The following is a 25,749-nucleotide window of genomic DNA, read 5'->3' on the forward strand; positions in this document are numbered from 1 at the left end:
CAAGGGCCAGCCTGGTCTACAGAGCGAGATCCAGGACAGGCACCAAAGCTACACAGAGAAACCCTGTCTCCAAACAAGCAAACCAAAAAAAAGTGGTTATTACTGAAGAACTCCAAGTCATAGAATCAGGAACTAATCCTCCCACACCCCAAAGAATAACACAAAAACAAATCAATTGAAAGACTAAATACAAGACATTTAAAACATCAATTTATCTTTATTGCCAAGATTTATAACAAATTATTTAAAAGTAAAGGCCAATTTTTAGTCCCCATTTAGTTACTTACTCCTTTTCACTCTAAGTATACTAAAGCTGAATGTGAAAATACCTGTTAATGCTCAACATTATTTTAATATATTTGATTTACAACGTGAAAATTAAACACTCAGTTGGTACATCAATTGTCAAGCAGCTTATTTTTTATAATTCAGAAATAAGTTATTAGGACAGTCAAAAGACACAATTTAAATTCAGGGACAGTCCATGTTTATCACCTAAAATCTTGATTGACCAAAATTTAAAATCAAACAGCCTTGATTCCATAATACTTCAAAGAAATTTAATGTATGGTTTTTTGAGAAATACTTTCGAAGATACCTACATTGCCGGTATTACCATCTGATACTTTTTTAATCAGAGATACCTACGTTACCCACACACCATTTTCTGGCATTACATCTGATGATACCTTTAATCACAATTATGAAGTCAGGTATCCTAGATCTAACATTTATATGGTCAAAGTTTATTTACTACCAGCTCACTTATATATAAGCCAAATGTACTCACCCTTCCCTAGTTTTTGAGACTCTGATGTGTTGATTTTGGTTTATCCTCAATATAAAATTTCTATGACACTTTTAACATACCACAAAATTGATGACACTTTCAGGGCAAATCAGAACCGGACAGTCCTTCAGTGTTGCAACACTGAACTGCCTGCTCTGTTATGCTGCCTGGCTGAACACTGACATTCTTTAGTTACAAGTGTAAAGACATCTACCTACATGAGTTTAAAAATTGATCTGCACAAAAGAAATTAAAAAATTATATACAACAAATTGGTTTTTAAAAATACAAAAATAACATCTGTCACTTCTGTCATGCTGACAACCTGACATAATATATGCATGCAGAAAAAGGTTCAACTTGGTCATCTGAACAGCTGTGCTCTAATAGGATGAAGAAACTGCCACTACGTTTTCACACTGACAGAATGTGTATTTTTCAAAATATCTCAGATACTAAATACTGCAATAGTCTGCATGTATAAATGATGGTTATAATAGTTTTTGCTTCAATTAAAAGTGTCTTAAGCTAACATTAAGTGCACTAAAATTCACAACAGTTCAGAAATCTATGACCTTACAATCAAGAAATCCAAAATGTACAACTATAAAAAGCAAGAAACATTTACTGCCATGCAAGACTTTAAACTGAAAACTGCAAGGAAATGCAATTTAAAACAGCAAGCTCAAATATATGTAACACTCAAAGGGGTCAGCAGCGAGTTCTACCAACAACAGACTTAAAAAAGAAAATACATTCTCTTTGCTGGTATAAATCGTATCTTCAAATCTTAGAACAAGCCATCTGTCCTCTAGCTTAAGAGATTAGCTGCAATAAAAAAGAAAACCGCTTTACCAAACCCAACACACAAAATCAAGTATGCATACATCATAAAATCTTATTCACATCATATTAATGTGACCTTGGGAAATCAGGTGAGCTAAATATGCAACAGTAGTTACTGCTGATCTTAGGCCTTGGAGTGACTTGCCCTAAGCTAGTAAGAACCTCAGAGATACAAAGCTACCTACCATGTGTACTATGAACCTATCTTAATCTAAGCTAAGGTTCTATCAAAATTGTTCAAACTTACTAAATATAGTTCCTCATCTATGTTTATTAACAACCCTAAGGCATCAAATTGTGATTTTTCACTGAAGTGAAGTAAAAAAAAAAATGCAATATTTGATAACTTTTGGTTCCTATGACTAGTGATCAAGTAGGAAAAAGGAAATATTTACCTCTTTTACAGTTGTTTTAATGAAATCTTTCCTCTCAGTTAAATCATAAGCAGGATAATTTTCATATACCTAAAAATATTAAAAGCATATTTAAAAGTCTGTAATACTGTCTTTGAATTAAAAGTGAACATGTAGATTTTAAATGTTCTCTGGTTCAATACAGATTTGCACCTGCAAATGACATTTAATAATACTGTATTCAAAGCAATAATAAAGTCAACAGACATTCTCAGTGCTTTACAACTTCAAAGTATTGCTAAATCAAAAACACAGGTAGGGCCGGGCAGTGGTGGCGCACGCCTTTAATGCCAGCACTTGGGAGGCAGAGCCAGGCAGATCTCTGAGTTTGAGGCCAGCCTAGTCTTCAGAGCGAGATCCAGGATAGCCTCCAAAGCTACAGAGAAACCCTGTCTCGAAACCCCCCCCCAAAAAAACCCACAGGTAGGGAGTATTGGCAGGCTACTATGGAGTGTTTTTTAGAGGTCCTAGTCTCCACAGCACCCCAATATTCTACTTAGGATTCTACAGTTTGAACTCCAACCTCTATTATACTCAATCCTCTTAATTAAATCATGACAATCCAAATAGTCTCATGAGTGCTTTATTCCTAGAAATTAAACTAACTTGCCCCCAATTTTTTTAGTCTCAAATCTATTATTTCTTATCTCCCAGTCTGAACTCATACAAGTTCAGCTGCAGGGTACTTTAGGGTCTATAAAACTTTTACTATATATGGACAAGCAAGGAAATGTTTGGAGCTTCGCTAGTCACAGTCTGTTACAACTACGCAACTGTGCAGATGTATATATTCATATAAGTAGGTATACTACCAATACGAATTGGTGTAGCTGCATTATAAAACTTTATTCACAAAATGCAACATGATGATACAGATGGCCTAATAGTTGGTCTGTCTTTGCAAACAAATCCCCATTTATGTCACTGCAACTATCCTGTGTTCTGCTATAAAACTACAACCCCTTAATATATTTACTACTCATTTCCTTACTGATGGTCACTTACGCAGCTTCTGATTTTTCAGTATTTACAGACAAGCTGAATGAACACTATTAGCATCATACAACTATGCCTTTAAGGAAAAACCTTGAAATGGAATTGCTAGATTAAAGGGTATGTGCAATCTAAATTTCAATACACTCTGAAAAAGTCCTTTAAAAGAAGCAGTTACAAATTAAAACACAAGTAGTACTTGTTCTTTTGCCTTCTTTACTACCAATGAAAACTGTCAATCTCTATATTGCTCCGTTCATTCTAATAAGCAAAATTTATTTCCTTCTAATTTCTTTGTCTGATGAAAGGCCCCTTCAATGTTTACAAGTCTTGTATCTCTCCTAAAGTGGAGAGCCAATGTTCATTTGCATGTTCCAAGAACTCTATCTCAAAGTATCTAAAATAACATCTTTTAAACTATCCTGTCTCTTCTAGTCTCAATTATGATCACTGCTACCTGGGATTGGTAGCATCCACAACGAAGAAGCCTTTGATTAATTAGGCTTATTTCTGATGAGGTAAGGCAGTCCCATGGCTTGTGTCCTGTGCAGGTTAGTAATGAGTGCCACCAAGCACCCCCAGTCTCATACTGTTGCTTTTCTGCCTCTTTCATCTTTTGTCAGATTACCTTTTTTGATGTTTGTAGGGTAACTTTAAATAATGTAACTATCAAGCCTGGAGTAGTACACACTTTTAATCCTAGAACTTAGAAGGCAGAGGCAGGCAGATCTGAGTTGGGGTCCAGCCTGCTTTACACAGGAAGACCACATCTCAAAACAAACAACAGTTAACTATTGTTACATCCCTCTCAACTAACTCAATATTCTACCCAGATTCTCAACCCCCTTAATTTTGAGGACACTGAAGTTAGTTCCAAGGCATCTACAGATTTTTCAACTCTAGTTCTCTTCTTCAAAGACTTCCTTGGAATCCTAGTTCTGAGATAAATTGCTGCTTTTTTTCTTTCATTTTCTTAAATCAAGGAATTTTTAATTCCTTTTATTATACCAACCACAGATCCCCCTTCAGATTCCCCTTCTCTGATGTCCTCTCTTCCTTCCCTTCCCAAATCATTATTTACTGCTTCTTATAATCATTATTTCAGTGACTATGTCATTGTTCCTCAACAATAAAGCAGTGGTTCTTCACCTGGGAGTTGAATGACCTTTTCACACGAATCATCTAAGACCATCAGAAAACATGATTCATAACAGTAGCAAAATTGTAGTTATGAAGTAGCAACAAAAATAATTTTATGACTGGGTGTCACAACATGAAGTATATTAAATAAAGGGTCGAAGCATAAGGAAGGCTGAGAACCACTACTGTAGAGAAAAGGTTTATTATTTTGTTATCCTATTATTTAATTTACTTATTATTATTCTAGTATTTTGGGACTCAGTGAATAATTCTAGATTATTTCCATATTTTTTCAAGCCCTAGCCCCCATTCCCAGGTAGGAATGTTTGTTCTGTGGTGCTGTACTCCTTCCGAAGTGTTCCAACAGTTTGCACACTGCCCTCTGCTGGAATATTTTTCTCTACCTCACTAACAGCAGACATATTTAAAGACAAGTAATGACTTCTCTGCTTTCTCTCATAACGCCTAGTCTTAGCTTGGCATGTAGTAAAGGCTCAGTTCAATGTATAATAAATTAAAAAAATAAATTCAATACAAGCATAGACTATTTTACCTTTGGTGTATTTCAAAATAAACTACATTTAATCAAAAGAAACTAGATTTTTAAATCTCCAACTACACCTACAATATGGACAATGACTCATTCAAGACTAACACATTTTATTTCCTGAGATGCATTAAATGAATTCCAGAGAAATTTGAGTCTTCAGCACACTAAGAATGTGACTCCCGAGATTCTCTTTAACCCAATACAAGCTAATGATGCATCACTAAGTTTCCACACCAGGAAGTCTGTGTTGTGAAGTATATCATTTTAATTTTATTGACTATTTATAAAAATGTTTAGGTCAGAGATGCATGACTATTTTACAGTTATCCAGTACTCACAAGATGATCTGAAATAGTAATTTAATCAATACTCTCTGATCTGAATGAATATACAAAAAGATGTACTAATAGTTTCAAATTAACTGGGTGAAAAACTCCAAAGTCAGAGGCTAATAACTAGAACACGTGCCCTCAATTACCTCTTTGCAAATCTGCTTCATTGTGACTTCCTCCAAGTTAGCATCAGCCAGTAATTTCTTCACTGTTTCCTTTAACTCTTCATCTGTAGGTGGTTTTTTCAATTTTTTAATTAATGGTTCATCATCAGAACTATCTTCAGATTCAGACTCTAAAAGTTAAGATACCAAGTGTGAATAATTTTTTGCATACCAAGGTGTAAGACAAAGGGAAGTTTTTAAGTTTTCAAGACAACAGAAGCCCTTCCCAGTGATAAATCATTTAGTTTTAAAATAAAAAATTTACCTAAAAATTACATATAAAGCATGCACTGAAAATTTTTTAGCTTTGAAAAGTGGCATGCTACTTCCCCCCAATGTTCTTTGCAGTTTACTATCTTCCATACATACTTAAACATGTACATGCAATTGTGTACCTAACAATTGCTGTCATCATTTCTAATATACCTTTTTTGGAACTGTTTTGATTCTTCTTGGTGGTGCTGCTATCTGCCTTCTTAACATTAGCACTTTTTACAGACTTTTTACTTTTAGCAGCAGCTTTCTGTTTTGCTTTTTCTTTTTTAGATGTCTTTTTTGGTGGTTGCTAGAAAGGAAAGGAAAGCACATATATGGATGAGTCACTACTGTTCTTCCCTCTCCTTCCTTACAGTAAACATTAGCTATCACAGCTTAAACATTACTAATTATCAACTGTTGAGAGGAATTGTGCCCTAACACTTTATTTCAAAGTAAAGAAGTCATCTACATTATTCCATTTAATTAGGGCTGACATCTAATTCAAAATATAAATACTATTTACTGTCTCCTACTCTCTTCCCCAACTAAAACCAAGCTACAGAGAGATAAGCTTTTATCCCTTGTGTTCACTAATAAACCCATAACTTCTAATAGTTCCTGGTTACACAGCAGTTGTTCAGTAAAAATATGTGAATATATGAACAGACTCAGTGAAGTCATCTTCTTCATAATCATATTACTACAAGCTAAGACTCAAACATAGATCTGACTCCAGAGCACCAATACACAGATTCAACAAAAGCTAAATGCTGGACATAAATTACAGTGTCCAAATTATAGCTTATAAGTATTTTAATTAAAGTCTCTGAAACTAGGAAGAATTAATTCTTCATTTAATTAACATTCCCAAAGCAAAGTATTCCACAGTACAAAAGAACCTAAGATAAATTCTCATCTTTATACATTGTAACTACCACAAATAGCTAGACAGAAAATGTTTTACAATCTTGATTTTGGAGTTACATCATCACTATCAGCTTTTTGTTGTTTGTGAGATACTGCTACAATACATACCGAGACCAGTCTTGAATGCTCTTTATGTCTTGGCCACTAGAGCCTTACATTACAGCTCACTTAACTCTTAAAGACAAATACTGTGTTCAATCTGTCCTTCAGATCAATTTGTTTAAAAGCTAGGAAGACTCAGACTTATTATAGCTAAGTGGAGTTAATTCAATTTTTAGTGTGTCTTGTCTTTGTTATATTCCCATTGCAAATATCTATACAAACCTAGACTCCCCGTGTATTAACTCAGTAATATTCTGTTGGCTGGGCACTAGCAAACCTTTCCAGTTTGCCTGCTACTATCAGTATATAAGTGGTATTAAGAAGCTGATAAAATATGGGAGCTTTACCAAGCAGTACTAGTACCAATGACTAGTATTAGTTTTCCCATGACTAACTTAAACTAATATTTTTTAATTAGATGCCTAACTAGTTCATACAAACTGCAGTAGGTTCTTAAAAAAAATAATAAAGGTTCAGCTGTTGTATCAGTACTCTTATTACACAGAATCAAATATTCAGTATTACTCTTCAGTCAAAGGCTAATAAAACCTGGACTTTTGAGTACAAGAAACTATACTACCCAAAGGGTTGTGAAAAGCAAGCAATACAAACAACACACTGCACTGCTCAATCGCATTACATTAGGTTTTTAGAACATTTCCAGGGCCATCTAAGTTTATGATTAAACTTTTAGAAGGCATACACAATATGATTAATATTAAACCTATTAATTGGTACAAGTTAGTGGTTTGATAAAGTATAATATCTGTGGTGATAAGGGAGTAGGGAAGGAAATGAAGCCACTCTTATAAAATGTTCCTTCTGGACAAACAAATACATCTTTCTATACTTAACACCATCTTCTAGAGAGGATAACATTCCGTGGCTTTTAAAAATGACAATTAGCCTACTGTTGATACCAAAATTTCTAAGAGCGCAATCATACCACACAAGTACTATAGAACAAGATAAATTATAGTCACAGTGCAGGGTCTTGAGGTGAGCGGCTTGCCTTAGTTCATCTCCAGGCCCTACTTTCCCCATTTATCAAATAAAGGAACCAATCTAAGTCTTTATGGGGGTTTTAGTGTACAACTTGTGAAAATACTTTTCATGATGCCTCCTGGCACACAGGAAACAATATCATCTACCATTGCTACCAAGTGCTTCCTTTTGTGATTGAGAAGTTCCTCCAGTATGCAAACCAATTTCTCCTAAAATCGGATGTTGTAAATAGTCTTTAAAAGCAAGGTATCTATTACAGAATGGAAATTATAAAAGTGACACCTCACTAACCCTGACACATCACTTACTTTATCACATTATGGTAGACATGACTTGAATCACAAGCATCTTAATTCCCTTAAGTTTATAGTTGGTTTCACTCATTTTCATTAATCAGTTGTGAATTTTTTGTGACACCCTTCAGGTAGAAACTGATTTAGATTGGATGACTTAGGAAATACTGAAAACTGAACAGTGAATCAACAAGCTCCATCCAACTTAGTTGGTTACCCAACATCTTGGGCACAGTACAATAGCTGATGAACTCACATCCTGTCTTTAGCTCTGTAAACGTTAAGAATCATTTCACTATCCTGAAAATGAAGTTATTAGGTATAGGTGATTCTGGAAAAGACGAGCATTTCAAACATCTCAGTTTTGAGAAACAATGGACAGTCTTAGCAGTTAAGGCAAATGAAGGTCACTGGTATTTGGAGGTAAAGATAAACAGTGGAACAGCTGAGAAGGCAAGTTAACCATACCTATTTAAATTTTACACTAGCTTTCAATCCTTATAAAACCAGCTAAAGGATCAACCTCTTAAACATCTCACAATGCTACCAATTTGATTCCTTCACATTCCCACAATACTTGGCCTCTAAGTCATTAATCCCTACCTTGTGGAAGATACAGTACAGAAGTGAGTAAGAACATGGGCTTACATCAAGCTTTGTTTTAAATCGCGATTTTTACTGCTAATTTTGCCTTTTCAAACAGATCTCTTAACCTTTCCAGTCCTCTTTCCTAATTATTAAAAGTGGAGATAAGAATGGCCCCATTATGTTTAACACTTTTCCCAATCATTTCCATCTCTGTGCAATTAGGATAACATTTTATAATTACATAAAAACAATGCCTAATAGATACTGTAGGTTTGATTAGCTGTATTATTTATACAGTGATTGAGGATAAGCTACATAAAATGCAACAAAACCATACATACTGTTTATTAAACAGTCATCTACACGTCTGTTTCCATGCTATACTGAAAGCTTATGGGAAGATCTGACAATATCAAGAATAGACACTGACTGCCCTTATTGGCTCTAATGGTCCCCAAGCCAGCAAGCTACTAGAGGTTTATAGTTTATAGTGGCCACTTTCCTTATGTTCAACTCTGTATTGTTTGTAGGACTTGGTCCTTGTAAGCTTAGAGGTCAGGGAAAGTTCAACAGGAAAGAAAAATGTATTTTCACAATGCTGCATCCACACAATTTTGTGCTCAAAACTAAACTCAAATCAAATTCCTTAACTCATCATAAATGAGGAAATGCAGCAGTAAAGTGAGTAAACACCCTAAAGCTACTAAGAAGCAAATGCGACCAATATTAGTTCTTGGCAGAATAAAAACCACTCACTTATGTGTTCCTTTAAGCTAGGGATGAAACTGTAAATCTAAGTTACAGTAACAAGCTAAGTGGTGTATCACAGCCTATTTGCTATATGCTGAATACAGATCTTTTTCTACTGTAGAAAGCAGTACTAGTGACAGAAGTGTATCGGCTCATTCATTCCTTAAGTTACATTTGACTGTACTCTTTTTCCCCTTATACTATGTGGCTAACCCTCTCACTCACTAAAATATAAGGGTATATATGGCAAAAGACTATTAATAATGTCCTGATCGCTACTACAGAGCTTAGAACTAGTGTTAAGTAATTGCTATATTATTAAAGTTTTGAAAACTAGATAAGCTTTAAAAATTTTTACTAATCTTAAAGTTCAAATTTTTAGTCATCTTTCTAAGCTACACAACAGCCTCTTAGCCAAGCCTCTTGATTCGTAACATCACTATGTTCTGGTGTAATTTACATGTATAGACTGTATAGTTGAGAAAGGGAAGAAAAGACCATTGCATCAAACCATCAAGAGTACTTTTGCAATCCTTAAAACTAGGGAGGCTGAGGCAATATAACTTACAAGTTCAAGGCCAACAAGAAATAAAACACTAAGAAAAAAATAAAGGATCACAATAATGCTAAAACTATATAAATGAAAGTAAACCTTTTATTCCTTGAAAGGCAAACAAGACAAGAGTTAAGAATTATGAAATTTAAGATGTGAAAGATTCTTTTTTTTGTGGTCTGTTTTGAGACAGGGTTTCTCTGTGTAATCTTGGCTGTTCAAGAACTCCCTCTGTAGACCAGGCTGGCCTCAAACTCACAGCAAACCACCTGCCTCTGCCTCCCGAGTGCTGGTATTAAAGGTGTGTGCCATCACACCTAGCTGTGAAAGATTCTTAACAGACACCTTTATAATTTAATCAAACAGATGTTAAGACTGGGTTGTTTTACAAAATGAATGTGGAAAAAAATTAAGTAACAAGTTTCAAAGGGGAAAAAAATACAGAAAGAGCTTGTTTCCAAACTAACTTTTTTTTCTACGATTTATTTTGAGAGAGAGAGAGAGAGACAGAGAGAGAGAGAGAGTGTGAGAGTGTGTGAGAGTGTGTGTGTGTGTGTGTGTGTGTGTGTACACATGGGGTACCCCAAGGCCAGAAGATGGTATCTAATCCCTAGAGCTGGAGTTACAGGCATGGTGTCAGCTGCTTGACATCTATAGTATTGGGATCTGAACTTGAGTTCTTTAGAAGAGCAGCAAATGCTCCTGACAGCTGAACTATCTCTCTAACCCAAAGGATTAGATTAATAACAAACTTCCAAAAATGTGAAGAGGATTTTCCATGTAGAGTTGAAAAATGGCACAAGCACTTTTTGCCAAAAACCCAAAAATCTTGTGAGAACAAGGCTTACCTATCTGTTATAGGCAGCAGGGCTCTTGAAGGAGGGTCACCAAAAAAGATGCCTGTCACAGAGCCAGAATTCTGTCCTCACAGCAGAAAGGTTGTACTGGGTGAACAGATGAACAAAATAAAAAATTAGCTTAAAATACAGGATTCTTCTAACTTGGTTGAGAAAACCCAGAATGATTAGAAAAAAAGAAACGAACAATTCTAGTTAAGAGTTCACAAATGATGAAGTGTAAATGGATTTTTATCAAGGTGGTCTTTCAACTTTGATTTCCAACAAAAGATTTACATAGATTACTCAGTTTTGTAATTTCCTCCATTCAAATTATGAAGTTTCTTAGTTTCTAAAAGCATTAAGGAATAACAAAACGTATGTCCACATCCTACCACTATCAAATAATTTTTTTCAACAACTAAAAAGACCATGTGACAAAAATTATAGAATGTCTAAATGAACAACCCCACCTTTGCCTGTCTCTTCCCTATGAAGTCAGGAAATGTAATATAGCTTCCAAAAAAAAATGTAAATCCACATCAGATTTGCAGTGTAGCAGCCACTACAAGAGAAGTACTAACCCCTGGATCGTACCTCACAGCTAACCAGTGAACAACGTTCTGGTCAGTGTATAGACAGAGCCTCTTGTTAAAGGATCCCTTTCAAGGGAAAAAGGCAAACACCATAAGACAGCCTGTTGCTTGTTCTTCCTTGTTTCTAGACATAAAACCATTAAACTCTGTGATCATGATTAACTGATTAGGACACAGAGAAATCAAGATGGACCGAACTGGAAACTCACTACCTCCCCGCTGGCTAATGTTTACTGTCAGAAGATATGAAGGCTACTGGGAGAAAACACATCAGCTATTACTCTGCTGCAGAACACAGGTGCACCACAATACCAGTTCGTCGGGCAAGATATGCCCACTAATGTAATGGTGGCAAAACTAGTTTACAGATGAACCGGTTTGATCTGAAGCCCACAACACAGGAAGGAACATACACTTGACAATGTAAAAACCTGATCAAGAGCCCATGCTGAAGAGGGCCTGGGTCCATAGGACCATATTACTAATATTTATCTACATGACTATGTAGTCAAACTGCATGTTAGGTAATTGTGCTTATACCCAGATTACTGCAGCTCTCAGCCTAGGGCAGAGAAGCTCGTTTTTGCAGAAGATAACAGTTAATGCAATGAGTCTTATCTAGTCAAAGTACAGAAAAAGGGATGAGCACCCACCCTTAAATGGGACATCTGTGTCAACTTCCACCCAAGGCTCAGGGAACATTACAGAAGAAAGAACAAAATGAATTCAAGAGCTGGAGGATGGGGCTGAATGTCATGAAACACAGCCATCTAGACAAGACACTACCACTGCAACCATGAACATACAGCAGCTATAAATACCTTCACAAGATTGGCCCTCCAACTTCTTACCATGGGTAGAGGTGACCACAAAGCCCCATCATCCATCCTTTTCTTAGGAGCTAATGATAATTAATGGTTGCTGGAGGAGGAGTCTTTTTTTTATCTAACCACTGGAAAACTAGGTGGGAAGGATTCAGAAGGAAAGACGGACACTAAAGGGTAATGGGAGGTGTTAATAAGTATAACACACTGCATGTTTATTTAAAAAAATGGGAGAAAATAATGTCATATACTATTTTTTTTATCAGAGCTTACCTTTCTAAATCAATTAGAACTTTCACAGAAACTAAATCAGCCATAAAGTATTTCAAGTAGTTCTAAATTTAAAGGACTTCCACGTCAATATAAAATTAGTCTTTTGACGGGTGGTGGTGGCACAGCCTGTAATCCCAGCACTCGAGAGGCAGAGGCAGGTGGATCTCTGTGAGTTTGAGGCCAGCCTGGTCTACAGAGCTGGTCCAGGACAGGCTCCAAAGCTACAGAGAAACCCTGTCTCGAAAAACCAAAAAAAAAAAAAACAAAAAAAAACTTTTTTGGAGACAGGGTTTCTCTGTGTAGTTTTAGTGCCTGTCCTGGATCTTGCTCTGTGGACCAGGCTGGCCTCGAACTCACAGAGATCCACCTGGCTTCGCCTCCTGAGTGCTGGGATTAAATATGTGTGCCACCACCACCCAGCATAAAATTAGTTTTACTGGAGGGGAAATTTACTAAGAAATAAAAGAAAACAGTATCTGTCTATAAACTTTATTGGAATTGTATCTTATAAAGTCTGTCAGGACGAACCCATGCAGGAAAAAAAAAAATCTCCCTACATTTTCAAATGGTGTGATTTGATCTACTTATTAATGTCTACAAACCATTTTCTTCTTTATCTTCCATGGATTTCCATCATTTGGCCTGGGTTTCCTAGTTTATGTCACCGGAGAAAGAAAAACTCTGATTTACATTGGAATAGTTCACCACCTGTACTTCTTCCTAAACTTTATCTTGGCAACAAGACTGGATTTTGAAATGGTAGTTGGAATAAAATGTCTTCTTTTGGGGAAAGGGGAAGCCTTTGAGACAGGCTTTCTCTGTGTATTCTCACTGTCCTGAAACACATTCTGTAGACCAGAGGGCCTCTGCCTCATGAATGCTGGGATAAAGGCAAGTGTCACCATGCCTGGCTAAGATTTTAATAGTAATAATAATATCAACTAATGCAGAATATATGTTGCCAGGCACGTTAAAGTCATTTAATATGGTCCTATGAGGTTGCTTCCAATTTTACTAATGGGAGATTGAGCAGAGAGATTAAGTAATTTGCACAAAGTCATATAGTGAAAAACCAGGGGAGAGCGGGGATTTGAACGCAGTTTCCAAACCTCATGTTTTATGAAGACAAAACAAAAAACAAAGTTTATTTGTACTTAATATTTAAGAAACAGTTAAGAACACATGGTAAATGAGCAAAATATTGAACAAGAAAAATAATTAGTTTAAAATCATGGGGACTGTTGAGGCAGTTCTTGCCACATAAGCATAAAGGGTTGAATTCAAACACTACCACCCACAGGAAAAAAAAAAAAACCGGGCACAGTGATGCAATGGCTACAATTTTAGTGCTAGGAGATCGAGGAGAATCCCTGGGGCTTCCTGGCCAGCCAGCTTAACCTAGTTGGTTGGTATGGTCCAGGTCCCAGTTTAAGACCCTTTCTCAAAACAGATGGATGGAGGCAGGGTACGATAGTATATGCCTTTGATTTCACCACTAGCAAGGCAAAGACATATGTATCTTTGTAAGTTCATGGCCAGTGTGGTCTACAAAGTGAGACTCAGGCTAGTCAGTGCCATATACAGAGATCCTGTCTCAAAAATGAGGGTTTGGGAGCAGTGGCTCTTGAGGGTTGCTCCCTGGCATCCATTCACAAATTTGTCACAATTATGTATGTACATATAAACAAACGTTTTCCTTTCAGGTATCAAACCATAAAATCTGAACGTTCAGATTATTCATCTTGTTTTCACACCAATACACAGTAGAGGTTGGAGGGATGGCATAATGGGTTAAGAGCACTTGTTCTTTTAGAAGACCAGAGTTTAATTCCCAGCACCCAATGCTGGGTGTCTTAAATCACCTGTAACTCCAGCTTCAGGGTATCTGAAGCCCTCTTCTGGCCTCAGAAGGCACTGTACGCATATACACAGACACACATATGCATATAACTAAGAAATTTTTTTTTAAATGTATGAAGCATCTATATGATTTGTAAAAAAAGTTCTCACATTATGAAAGTAGCTCATACTTAGTTTCATGGGCACCTTTAATATTCTGACATTAGGAGCTAGAGAGATGGCTGAGCTGTTCTTTAAAGGGATCTGGGTTTAATTCCCAGTACCCATACTGCAGCTCACAACTCTGTATAACTCCAATTCCAGGGGATCTAATACCCTCTTTTGGCCTCTGTGGGCAACAGACATTAAGACAAGCACAAATTTTAAATACCTCAGGCCAAATATATATACTAATAACATATTTATATAAAACAAGTTTACTACATATCTTTTCTTTTTAATTATAGGTATGCATGTGTGTCTGTGAGAATGTGTAGACGAGCATAGGTTCCTGCAGAAACCCGAAGAGGACATTGTAACTTCTCGAGCTGGAGTTACAGGGAGTTCAACCTGGGTACCAGGAACTGTTCTTTTGCAAGAGCAACACAAGCTCTTAAACAACTCAGCCACGTTCCAGCCCTATAATTTACCTTATTCTTCTAATTTTGTGGTGTTCACTAGATGAAAAGCACCCTTCTTGACCACATGAGGGACATCTGTTAGTGTTCAGAGACATTTCTGGCTATTACAAAGGTGTGGTGCTTCCCACAAGGAAGTATCTAGACTACAATGCCAATCCAGGGTTAATCAAACCTATACACTTCTATATAGAGAATAAATTTTTATTTTTTTTTTTGCTTTTTCGAGACAGGGTTTCTCTGTAGCTTTGGAGGCCTTTCCTGGAACTCGCTTTGTAGCCCAGGCTGGCCTCAAACTCACAGAGATCAACCTGCCTCTGCCTCCCAAATGCTGAGATTACAGGCGTGTGCCACCACCGCCCAGCTTAGAATAAATTTTAACCCCTAAAGTAAAACAATAAAACATGGCATATGCCGGTTGTGGTGACTCACGCCGGTAGGATTTGCTGAAGGAGGCGAGGCAGGAGGATCACGAGTTCGAGGCCAGCCTGGGCTACACAGTTAAAAAAATAATAATAAAAATTAAAAAAAAAAACAAAAAACATGGCATACTAAACATCATTAAGAACAGGAACTCACCTTCTGTACCTACTTTCCCTGACCTTGACTGAGGAGATAGCAAAAGCTTAATATCTTAATTAACAGTTTTCCTCCTACCTAGTATGCACTTTGGAAGCATTTTACAAATATCTGCAAACAGAAAATGTTCCATTTTTAGGTGACATAAACTTCAATGCTGTTACTCATTAAATAATTCCCAAAAAGTTGGAGGGAAATGACAACCTTTAACACTTTACCTTGTGCAACAAATTAAATCAGTTCAGGTCAATTATAAAATATTAATATACTATGAAAAAAATCTCCTAAGAATGTGCTTCCATGGGCTGGAAAGATGGCTCAGTGGTTAAGAGCACTGACTGCTCTTCCAGAGGATCCAAATTCAATTCCTAGCATAGTGGGGACTCACTGTCATATATAACTTCAGTTTCGGGGATTCTGATGTGATCCTCTGGCTGCTGCAGGCACCAAGAATGTATGTGCTGCAAGGACACACTTGTAGACAAACACCCACACATAAATGCTGAAACAGAAAATGCATGCTCCTCCTCCTCCCAACCCTCTGTGTTTCTGTTTAGTGTACAGTTTTGCTGCTTCCTTTCCCATCCCTCCTCTGGATGTCGAGAGCCAGCTCAAGGCGCTCTTCAAATCTAGGTCACGAACTCAACTGTATTCAAACTTTAATGTTTGCTGGCAGGATATAAACGTGGTCAATTATTTATGTAGCTTCACAATGAAAAGGAACCGACATTGTTGGTCAGCAGTGGTGCACACCTTTAATCCCAGCACTTGGGAGGCAGAAACAGGTCAATCTATGTGAATTTGAGGCCAGCCTGGTCTACAGAGTTCCAGGATAGCCAGGGCTACACAGAGAAAACCTGTCCCCAAAAAACAAAAACAAAACAAAAAGAACTGACATCAAACTATTTGTTTATATAGCAAGAATATTTCTCTCTCTGACAGAAAACCATAGTTAAAAAAATACATTTTACCTCCTCTTCACTTTCTTTCTCTTCGTCTTCTGAAGAGTCTCCCTTATTTTTCTTTTCATCCTCATCACTACTAGACTCATCTGACAGGATTTCAGGGCATCTGGTCTGCTTTGACTTCCTTGCTGTTCCAGAACTGTTCCGCTCCTTCTTACTACCTTTGCTCGAGGATTTTTTGGGTTTTGGCAATGGCTTTATGTAAAAAAACAAACAAAAATAATGAACTTATTGACAGTAATATCAATAAGAGTATTCCTAAATTAATCAACTCCTTGTGGTAATTCTCAACTTAAATTCTGTCAGAAAGTATTTACAGGCTTAGAAAAATGAGCTTTAATGTGTCAGGCTACCTAAAGCCGCATTACCAGTACTCTCAATTGTCCTGTAAACACCTGGCGAGACCGTGTGCAAAGGGTTGGTTCTGAAACAGGACTACAAGTATGCTTTGTAATGAGTTCAGGTAGTACTTACATTTGATCAAGACAGTACTTGAAATTAGACTTAGTTTACTTCATTTTTATAAGCACTTAAGATGCCATTACTAGGAGCTTCTTGCTTTAATGAATCAAAGGAGTGGAAGAAACTATACATAGAAAAATAAAGCTTCATCAGCAACTCTATACCTTCCATTTATAAACTGTACCAACTCTTTCAGTAATGCCAAGTTCTTAGTTACATCCTTCAGTATGCAATAAATGTTAATTATGAAAGTAATAACAGGCACAAAATAAGTAACTTGCTATACACCTTCAGTTAAACCATATCCATTTCTAATCACATGAGGAAAACAATTTGATCAGCCAATGAATTTATTTTTAAATGCTTTCTTAGAAGTATTTGCTAAAATCTAAAATTTAAAAACTATGTAACAGTCCCATATAATTATTTCCTCAACCTATTCTTATTTCAATGTCTTCCAGACAGAAAACCCTGGAGCCCTGGTTTGTATCTTATGTGACATTTAGGTAGTTTTCTTAATCTTTGTTGTTGGGTTTTTTTGTTTGTTTGTCTGTTTGTTTGTTTTTTGAGGCAGTTTCTCTGGGTAGCCTTGGCTGTCCTGGAACTCCCTCTGTTTTTTGTTTTGTTTTGTTTTTTTCAGAGCTGAGGATCAAACCCAGGGCCTTGCTGTTTAACGCTCTACCACTGAGCTAAATCCCCAACCCTTGGAACTCCCTCTGTAGACCAGGCTGGCCTTGAACTCAGAGACCCACCTACCTCTGCCTCCCTAGTGCTAGGATTAAAGTGGGATCAAAGATGTGCATCTCCACCAGCTACTTTTCTTTTGTTTTTTCCCTTTTTTTGAAGACAGGAGTTCTCGTTAACAGCCCTGGCTATCCTGGAACTTGGGAGATCCGCCTGCCTCTGTCTCTTAAACACTGGGATTAAAGGCATGCCGCTACAACTACCTGATTACTTTTCTTAATCTTGTACTAGTCATATTTGATTTGAAGGACAATATGTTATTTGATTTATATTACGAAAACATTGCAGTTCTGACAATGAAAGGCATATATTTGAAATGCTGATGACATCACTGGCTATCAACACAATTCTGTTGTTAAATTGCTGTTTCAGTAAGAGAAAGAAAGGAAAGGCTGTTAATAACCATTTTACTGAAATTGTAAATAACGAATCCTTACTTTGCCGGAAGGCTTTGGATGCATTAAGAAATTCAAGATCCTCTTCACCAGTTTGCTGTTCACGCCTGATCTCTCTAAATCGAGAACCTCACAGATGCTCTTTAGCATTGCATTCCTAAACCTAAAACAGAAAGAGGGAAATAACAAGGTGACTACACACAAGTTCGTAAATATTCTTCATGCTATAAAGAGGCAAGAGCCAGCAAAATTGGTCTGTTTCCATAGCAGTTACAAGTGGTTCCCTGTAACTTATTCTTAGTCACCTGACCACAGTGTACAGTCATTAATTAGAAAATGAATATTTACCAATGGTTTAAGTGAACTCCCTAGAAAATTACATAAGTTTCCAATACTAAAAAATTCATGGACTTGAAAATGGTTTAGGTTAGTGACTCAGCATTACAGTCTTAATGAAGACCTAATCATTTTTATTTAAATTCTTCATCTATAAGTATTTAATAAACAAAAGTTCTAAGAGTGTATCACTTTGCTAGCATTATGGAAAAATGACAATTTCTCATCAAAGAAATTATTTTCAAAGAAAGTTTAAAACACATTAATAAAAAATGTAACAGCAGGGAACAGAAATACATTTTATTACATTTTTTTTTAGCCCTTATGAGCTTTAAATTCTGAGAGATTACCTATATCTTCTAGAAAGTGAAAATTTGAAAGTTTTCAATAGTTTTAAGTCACTATTTACTAGAACATAAAAAATAACCCAAGTTGATGCTATGAAAGACTTGTCAAATTCTGACACTTAAATTGAAGTTAGCAATCTACTAAAAATGAGCAGGTATTCATTTTTTAAACACTAAAGGTAAGCTTACAGCATATCAACCAATCAATATTTATAAAAATAACTTACTTTTTCAGCATTTCTTCCTTCTTTTTATACTGGGTACTGCCTTTTTCAAATGGAAAGCCACTGAACTGACCCACATTCTTCTTTAATGAGGATACCTGAAAATGTTTTTGTTATTGTTAATACTACTATCCAGTAATGTACAAATGAAAAAAAATTCAAAGATAATGTCTTCATTTTCAGATCTGTCTTCCAAGTTAAAATACTGATTTATTCAATAAACCTGAAAAGTATTTGCTACTAATATGTTAACATTACAAAAATTCTACAACTAAATTCTTTGGAAAGTTTGGAGCTGAATGTATTTTCACCTAGCAAGTTACCATAATTGTTCCTTAGGTAGGTATAGAAAGTTACTAGTCAATGACTCTATTTTTTAAAAACCAAATAATTTTAATTATTCCAAAAAGTTGATGCCATTCACTAGTTAGGAGAATGTATAAATTAAGACTGTTGTACAAGCTGAGGTTAGTATATGTGAAAACAAACTAGATCATGCTTCAAATAGCTTTAAGAACACCTAACTTGTTTTACACAACCCAAAGTAAAGTTTCTGATTTCAAACACAGTTACATGGGCTGGAGAGATGGCTCAGCGGTAAGACCACTGGCTGTTCTGCCAGGAGCCAAGTTCCATTCCCAGCACCTATATAGTGGCTAGCTCACAGCCATCTGTAACTCCAGCCCAGGGGATCCAAATACCTCCTCAGGCACTAAGCACACAACAGACAGACACGTAAGCAAAACACCCATACAAATAAAACAAACCATTTCTTTTCAAGTAGTTACATTTAGGGCAACATAATAACAAATCATTGGCAAACAACTGCCACCCACTTTTATGGCTGTTTCAATTACAAGAAACTGTTTATTGTGAATGGCCAGAACATTGAAAAACAAATTTATTCTAATACAGTTTTTTTTTTTTTTAAATCACAACAGATTGTATTATATAATTCAGATTTTCAATTTGGAGCAAATTTCCTTTTTTGTTTTGGTGGTAGTGCTGTTGGAGACCCAACTTAGAGCCTTGGGCATGACAGATCAGCAATCTTGTCTCTGAACTACTCCTCTATCCCTAGCTGGGAGGAAAAACGAAAGAAAGCCCAAGGTATTGCCTTGTTAATAACCAGCTACTCTACTACAGTATGTCACGTAACAGTCCATGTCTAAATTTACTCACTGGTATTATACAGAAACTAAACTAGTAGATCACCACAGTCTTACAGGATTAAAATTATGGCTCTATAATAAAGCATCTTAAATGTATTAAGTATCAAAAAACATAGTAAAGATGTTTTCAAACGCCTTACTGTGCCCGGTCTGTTGTAAAGCAGTTTGTGTAGATTTCTAAGTTCGTCTGTTTTTTTCTTACTCAGAAAGAAATGTATCCTTTCAATTTCACATAGTTTCTGACCCTTCCCTGGGGGGGAAAAAAAAATCATAATTAAGTACCCAGGCCTTTAATATTCAGTTAGTTTAATGAAAATTATTCCCACAGCATAGTTTGTATAAGTTTCTGCTAATAAGGAAAATTAAAATTATGCCAAAATAGATCATTACTTCCTAAACACTAATTATGCTACTATTACCAAGTATTTGCTAATCACTTTTTTGCCTAATTGAGCATTTTCACTGTAAAAGAAATATAGAATAAACTTACCTTGTTCAATTGTAAATGGCTCTCTTTGTAAGGAAGACACTTGCATTGTCAATCTTTCTACTTTCTTCTTTTCTCTCTTGCCTTCCACAATAAGGCTCTTTTCTAGGAATTGAATAATTTAAAATTTCTTAAATAACAAAAAGCTAAAATGTGTTAACTTTATAAACAGGTGGGGAGAAAGATCTCCCATACCCAACAGCATACTTTCCATCTGAGCATGATTTAAGAAGCAAATAACATGAAACATGAAATACTGTGGAAGCTTTTATTTTTTAAGAGTAACATTTTACTTAAGTTTGTCAAGCACCCAGCCTAAAATAACAAAAACTCTTATCCAATTACATTTATCACTATTAAAATCTAGTTATTTGACTTATGAAAAAGTTTCTCACTAATCTTACTTCTTTTTGATACACAGGAGAAATATATTTACATGTATTTAACGTGTACTAATTAAAATGATTAGTATTTCATTGTTTGTGGGCCTTTGGACTCCTCTAGTTTTTCATACAAACATAATAAATTATTTTAAACAAATCAATCTCCCTACTGTGTTATAAACACTAGAGCATATTTCTCCTATCTAACTGTGCTTTGGTACCTGTTGTAAAACAGCTGGCTGAACATTACTTTGTAGTTTGATAATGATGTTCATGACAAAGTTAAATACTGTTTAGTCCAGACTTCTAAGAAAAACCCAGGAAATACATAATATATAAAGCTTAAAACATTGTTATATTTATCAAAAACTACTTACTTATTGATTGAAATCTAGTCAAACTATATTTTGTTGTAGGTCCTCTCATTCAATCAAATGAATGTCTATTAGGTCCAAAAATATACCTAATACTCAAAATAATGATATTAAACATTTTGTGAAATTTCTACTAGTAGAATGAAAACTATATTGAATGTAAAAGATGATAAAAAGAGCTTTAAGAAAAATACAAATAAGGGATAAGGATATAGCTCAATGATAGAATGTCTGAAATGCTCAAGTCCCTGGATTCAGTAGTCAACTTTGTAAAGAGAAAAAGTAACAAATATAAAATTTGTGAAATATAAAAATTGCTGGGCATGCAAAGGTGCTTTCTGCCAAGTCTGGTGACCCAAGTCCAACACCCCAGAGGCCTAGAAATAACAAGCCCCAGAAATAATATGGTGGAAGGTAACCAATGCCCTCAAGTTGTCTTTTGACCTTCACATGCACTATCCCTGACACACACAACAAATAAAAACCACAAGATGCTTTGTGAGGGACTGGAGACACCGCTCAGCAGTTAGGAGCACTCACTGCTCTGTCAGAGGACCAGTGTTTGATACTCAGCACCATATGGCAGCTCACAACCATCTCTAACTCCACTTCCAGGAGATGATCAGGCGCCTTCCGGCCTCCCAGGGCACCAGGCCATGCACTTGGTGTACATACACACATACATACACGCAAAACATTCATATACAGAAATAAAGACAAATCTTAAAGTTTTGTGAGTTGAAGAGCGATTATTTTGGGGTCAGAGAGGAAAAAGGATCAAAACATTAGTGTAGGCTTGACAAGATAGTTGAGACTTGGGGATGTAAGGAGTTGCAAAGAATGAATGGAGAAAGATAGATTTAAGTATGTTATAATAGCTCCTATAATCCTCAATTTCCTCTTGCTTAATCTAAGTCATTCACTTGATTTGGATCAGGATCTACAAACTAATAATTACTTAGTCCAACCCTGGAGCAGAGCTTTCAAACTAATGCATGCCCAGCTGTAACCTGGACAGTTCCTCCATGTCCTACAGAAATCCAAACACATCCAAAAGACCTCCTAATCATCTCCAAGCTTGTTCATTTCTGTAATTTTCTAGAGAATAACAGCATCACCCAAACCCTACAAACAAAAGCTGAGAGTCACAGTTCCAGATCAGCTTCTCTCATCTTCCCCAAATCCCTCCAAGTCTGCTAAAAACCACCTTAGTTCACAGACCTCTGTAATCTCACTGTCATGCAACTTTCCATCATTATACTGAAGGTTAAGGATTCTGGGCTAAGTAGAATTAAAAACGTACAATTCCAGCATCCCAAACATCTCAAAAGAGAAAAATGAGTAATAATGAATTAGTTGTGAAACTGTTAAGGACAAACCAACAAAATCCAGGATTCTATGAATTATTGTTAGCCTCCAAAACATTACTGTTTAGGCCTTTTATAGTATATTTACATAACGTCTCAGTTTCTTTCTGCCCAAGCATACTCACCACCTCTAACTCAACTTTGCTTCCCTAGGAGGCAAAAAAGTAAAATATCAGGAGTCCAAGTGGTCTTAACAATACTGATATTGCAGCCAGCTTTCAACTAATAAAAAGTATACTTTGTCCCCTTAGCCCATATTGTATTTATAAAAAGAAGTTTGGGAAGAGCACTTGAACTCTGCGACCTGCGCTCTAGCCTGGCTGAGCTGTGACCATCTGCAGTCAAGCTGGACTGGACCAGTACTGAGAATGTCTCGGGGAAACTGGTGTACCTGTAAAGGGACAGCACCAAGCATCCTGGATAACTGACAAAATACTCCTGCACTCCTGACTCTACAACGGCTTCACAGCTCAGCCTCTAGTCAAATATGGTGACTATTACCACCTTCCTTTGAGCAGAATGAGCTCCAAAACCGAGACAGTTGTGGGTTTGCTTTAACTTTCAGTTCAGTTTTCTCGTTTGAAACTACTTTCTCCAACAGCAGCAGCTTTCACGGGTGATTCCTAGGCGAAGAAAACGCTCCTACAAGAACCCTTACTTAAAAATCAGCAGATACATATAGTGGAAGATAGGAAAACATTTCCAGGATTAGCAAAAATACCTGCGGTGTTGGGTCACATTAAGGACCTTCGGGTAACTTCAAAAGGCAAACGCTACAGAATGAAATTAGCACAATTAAAACACTCGCGTAGCAACACAGCACTGGTGTAAAAGGCAGATCTCAGACTTACAAACTTCCTGCCGGATGACGAAGTGTTCTGAAGGCACACCGCGAAAATTCAGCTACACTCGCATCCAAACCCTGGCAGATACTCAAAAAACAAACAAACCAACCAACCAAAACCCAGATTCTCTGCCACTGATCGTTAGCAAATAGACACGGTACCAATCGCGTGAGATCAACCACTCCGACTGGATGCCCCTTAAGCGCCAAAAAAAGCAAGATCATTCCCAAGGGAGGAAGGGGAAAAAAAAAAAAAACTTTTGATGAGAAAATTCCACCCGTGAGGGATGCGCGTCCCTGCCCACCTTTTTCTTCCTCCTCGTCCTCGTCGTCGTCGTCCTCCTCCTCCTCCTCCTCACTCTCGTCCCTGGCGCCCGGCATTTCGGGCTCCTTCTCGGACGCGGGCTGCGCTGGGACGTCCTCTCCCTCTGCAGCGGGGGCCGCCGCCGACATGCTGGGGGCCTGCGGGCGGGGAGGAAGCCGCACGCTTCGGTTCCCTCGCTCGTACCGCACGACCGTGGCGACTGCCCGGGGGAAGCTCCCTTCCAAGTCGCCTACTCCGGTCTGTCACTCCACCCGCCTCCCCGGGGATGCCCGAGGCGGGAAAACGCGCCGCCCTCCCCCCTGTTCCCCGCGCACGCCGCGCACGCGCGCGCGCGCTCCCGTCCGGCCTGCGCCGCCCCGGGCCGGGCCAGGCCAGGCCAGTCCGGCCAAGCCTCGCCTCGCCTCGCCGCGCGTCCCTTCCCCCGCGTCGGGCCGCCGTGCGAAGGGCCGCGTCCCCCTCCCCGCCGCTGCACCGCCACGGGGGCCGGCGGCCGCGCCTCCCCGATGCCGTCCTCACCGCGGGTGCGCACGAGGAGGCCGCGGCTGAGGAGTAGAAGGCGCGCGGGCCGAGGTTCTCGCGCCGCGCGCTCGCTCCGCTCTTCGGAATCAACAAGATTTTCAAAATGGCGGTTCGGGAAGCAGAGCGGGAATGCGCCGGCCAATCAGCGCGCGGCGCTGGGAGTTGGCGCGCGCGGGCGGGCGGGGGAGGCGGGGCCCCCGGCGGTGGGAGGCGGGGCCCCCGGCGGTGGGAGGCGGGGCCCCCGGCGGTGGGAGGCGGGGCGGCGGTGGGAGGCGGGGCCCCCGGCGGTGGCCGCGTCTACGGCGGGCAGCCCGGGCGGGGCAGCGAGGGTCTCGTTGCCGCGGGAGAACCGGGTCCCGTAGCGAACTGGAAGGGAGCTCGGCATAGCGGGTGCGAGCGTGGCTTCTGCGCTGAACGGTCGGACGCTAGGGGGCCTGCGAGCTCCTTGTCTCTCCCGGCCGTTCCGGGAGAAGATGACCGGCCGCCGAGTCGGGTGGTGGCTGGAGGTGGCACGGAAGTCTCCTTTTACAGACGAGAGGAAAGGGCCGACCGGGAGGCATCCCCCCGTTTGCCTCCTAGAGATCGTTCCAGAGGAAGGCTCCCAAATGCGACCTACTTGTGAGGATTTTCGTCGCCTGGTCGCTGCACCGTGACATGGTGACATGGACCCACTACGTTAAGTGCTCACACCACCAGCGACATAAATAGGCGTCACACACGTGAATTATAAGGCAAATTCAGTCTCTCCCTCTCCCCTTTGGTCTCTCCTATAATGCAGAGACAGTATTTGTCCAGTCCACACCCTCCCGTCAAAAATTCTAGGTAAATCCCACCTACCTTTTAGATTCCACACTTGGAAAACTCAGCGTTAAGTTACGTGCTCTCTTACGTGTAATTGTCTTCATTTTCTCTCTGTCCCGAGAATTCTAGCTGCCCAACTGGTCCTTTTTTTCTTTTCTTTCTTTCTTTTTTTTTTTTTTTAATCTGATAGACTTGGTGGAAATACATTTGTGGTAATGGACTCAAAGTTGCAGGACATAAATCATACTTTGTTTTTCTTTTTTGTCCCTTCTTGAAACTTAAGCAAAGTCTTGTTATTTCTGCATTCATGCAGATCTTAGGTTAGTTACTGATTTTGCTCACATCCCATGCACTCTCCTCTTTAGTTTGGATTGCAACATAGCCAGCCACTGGTCCTGCCCTTCCAAATATTAATTTGCCTGCTCCCACTAGTCACACCCCAGCCAAAGCAATTCTGTTTAATTTAACACTCTCTTACTTAAAACCTCTGATGGCCCCATCATACTTGGAATAACCTCCAAATTTCTTATCATAATATGTACGATGCTACATAAGCCAGCTGCTGACCCTCTGTTTGACATGGTTGGCCGTTTAGTCACACAAGACTTACTCATGTTCCTACTTTACACAAGACCGTCATTCCTCCCTTGTGGGCTTTACACAGTAAAGCTTTACGCTTCCACTGCTGGGGCCGGTCTTTCCTAGTAATCCTCAA

At 38.3% G+C, this 25,749-nt stretch overlaps 1 protein-coding gene across 1 annotated transcript; it reads right to left on the reverse strand.

Annotated features, from left to right (window-relative positions):
• Positions 1–197: 197 nt before the first annotated feature.
• Dek (DEK proto-oncogene) lies at positions 198–24,364 on the reverse strand. Its single transcript, XM_036188355.1, has 11 exons — positions 24,231–24,364; positions 23,695–23,851; positions 20,425–20,526; positions 20,075–20,184; positions 18,766–18,860; positions 17,898–18,018; positions 16,261–16,449; positions 5,655–5,793; positions 5,211–5,359; positions 2,032–2,100; positions 198–1,618 (listed from the first exon to the last, which is right to left on the reverse strand). Exons 2-11 carry the CDS (start codon positions 23,840–23,842, stop codon positions 1,607–1,609), a joined length of 1,134 nt encoding a protein of 377 aa, XP_036044248.1. The 5' UTR covers positions 23,843–23,851; positions 24,231–24,364; the 3' UTR covers positions 198–1,606.
• Between the last annotated feature and the right edge of the window lie 1,385 nt (positions 24,365–25,749).

The sequence above is a fragment of the Onychomys torridus genome, chromosome 5 (assembly GCF_903995425.1).
Source record: "Onychomys torridus chromosome 5, mOncTor1.1, whole genome shotgun sequence".
Lineage (NCBI taxonomy): Eukaryota > Metazoa > Chordata > Mammalia > Rodentia > Cricetidae > Onychomys > Onychomys torridus.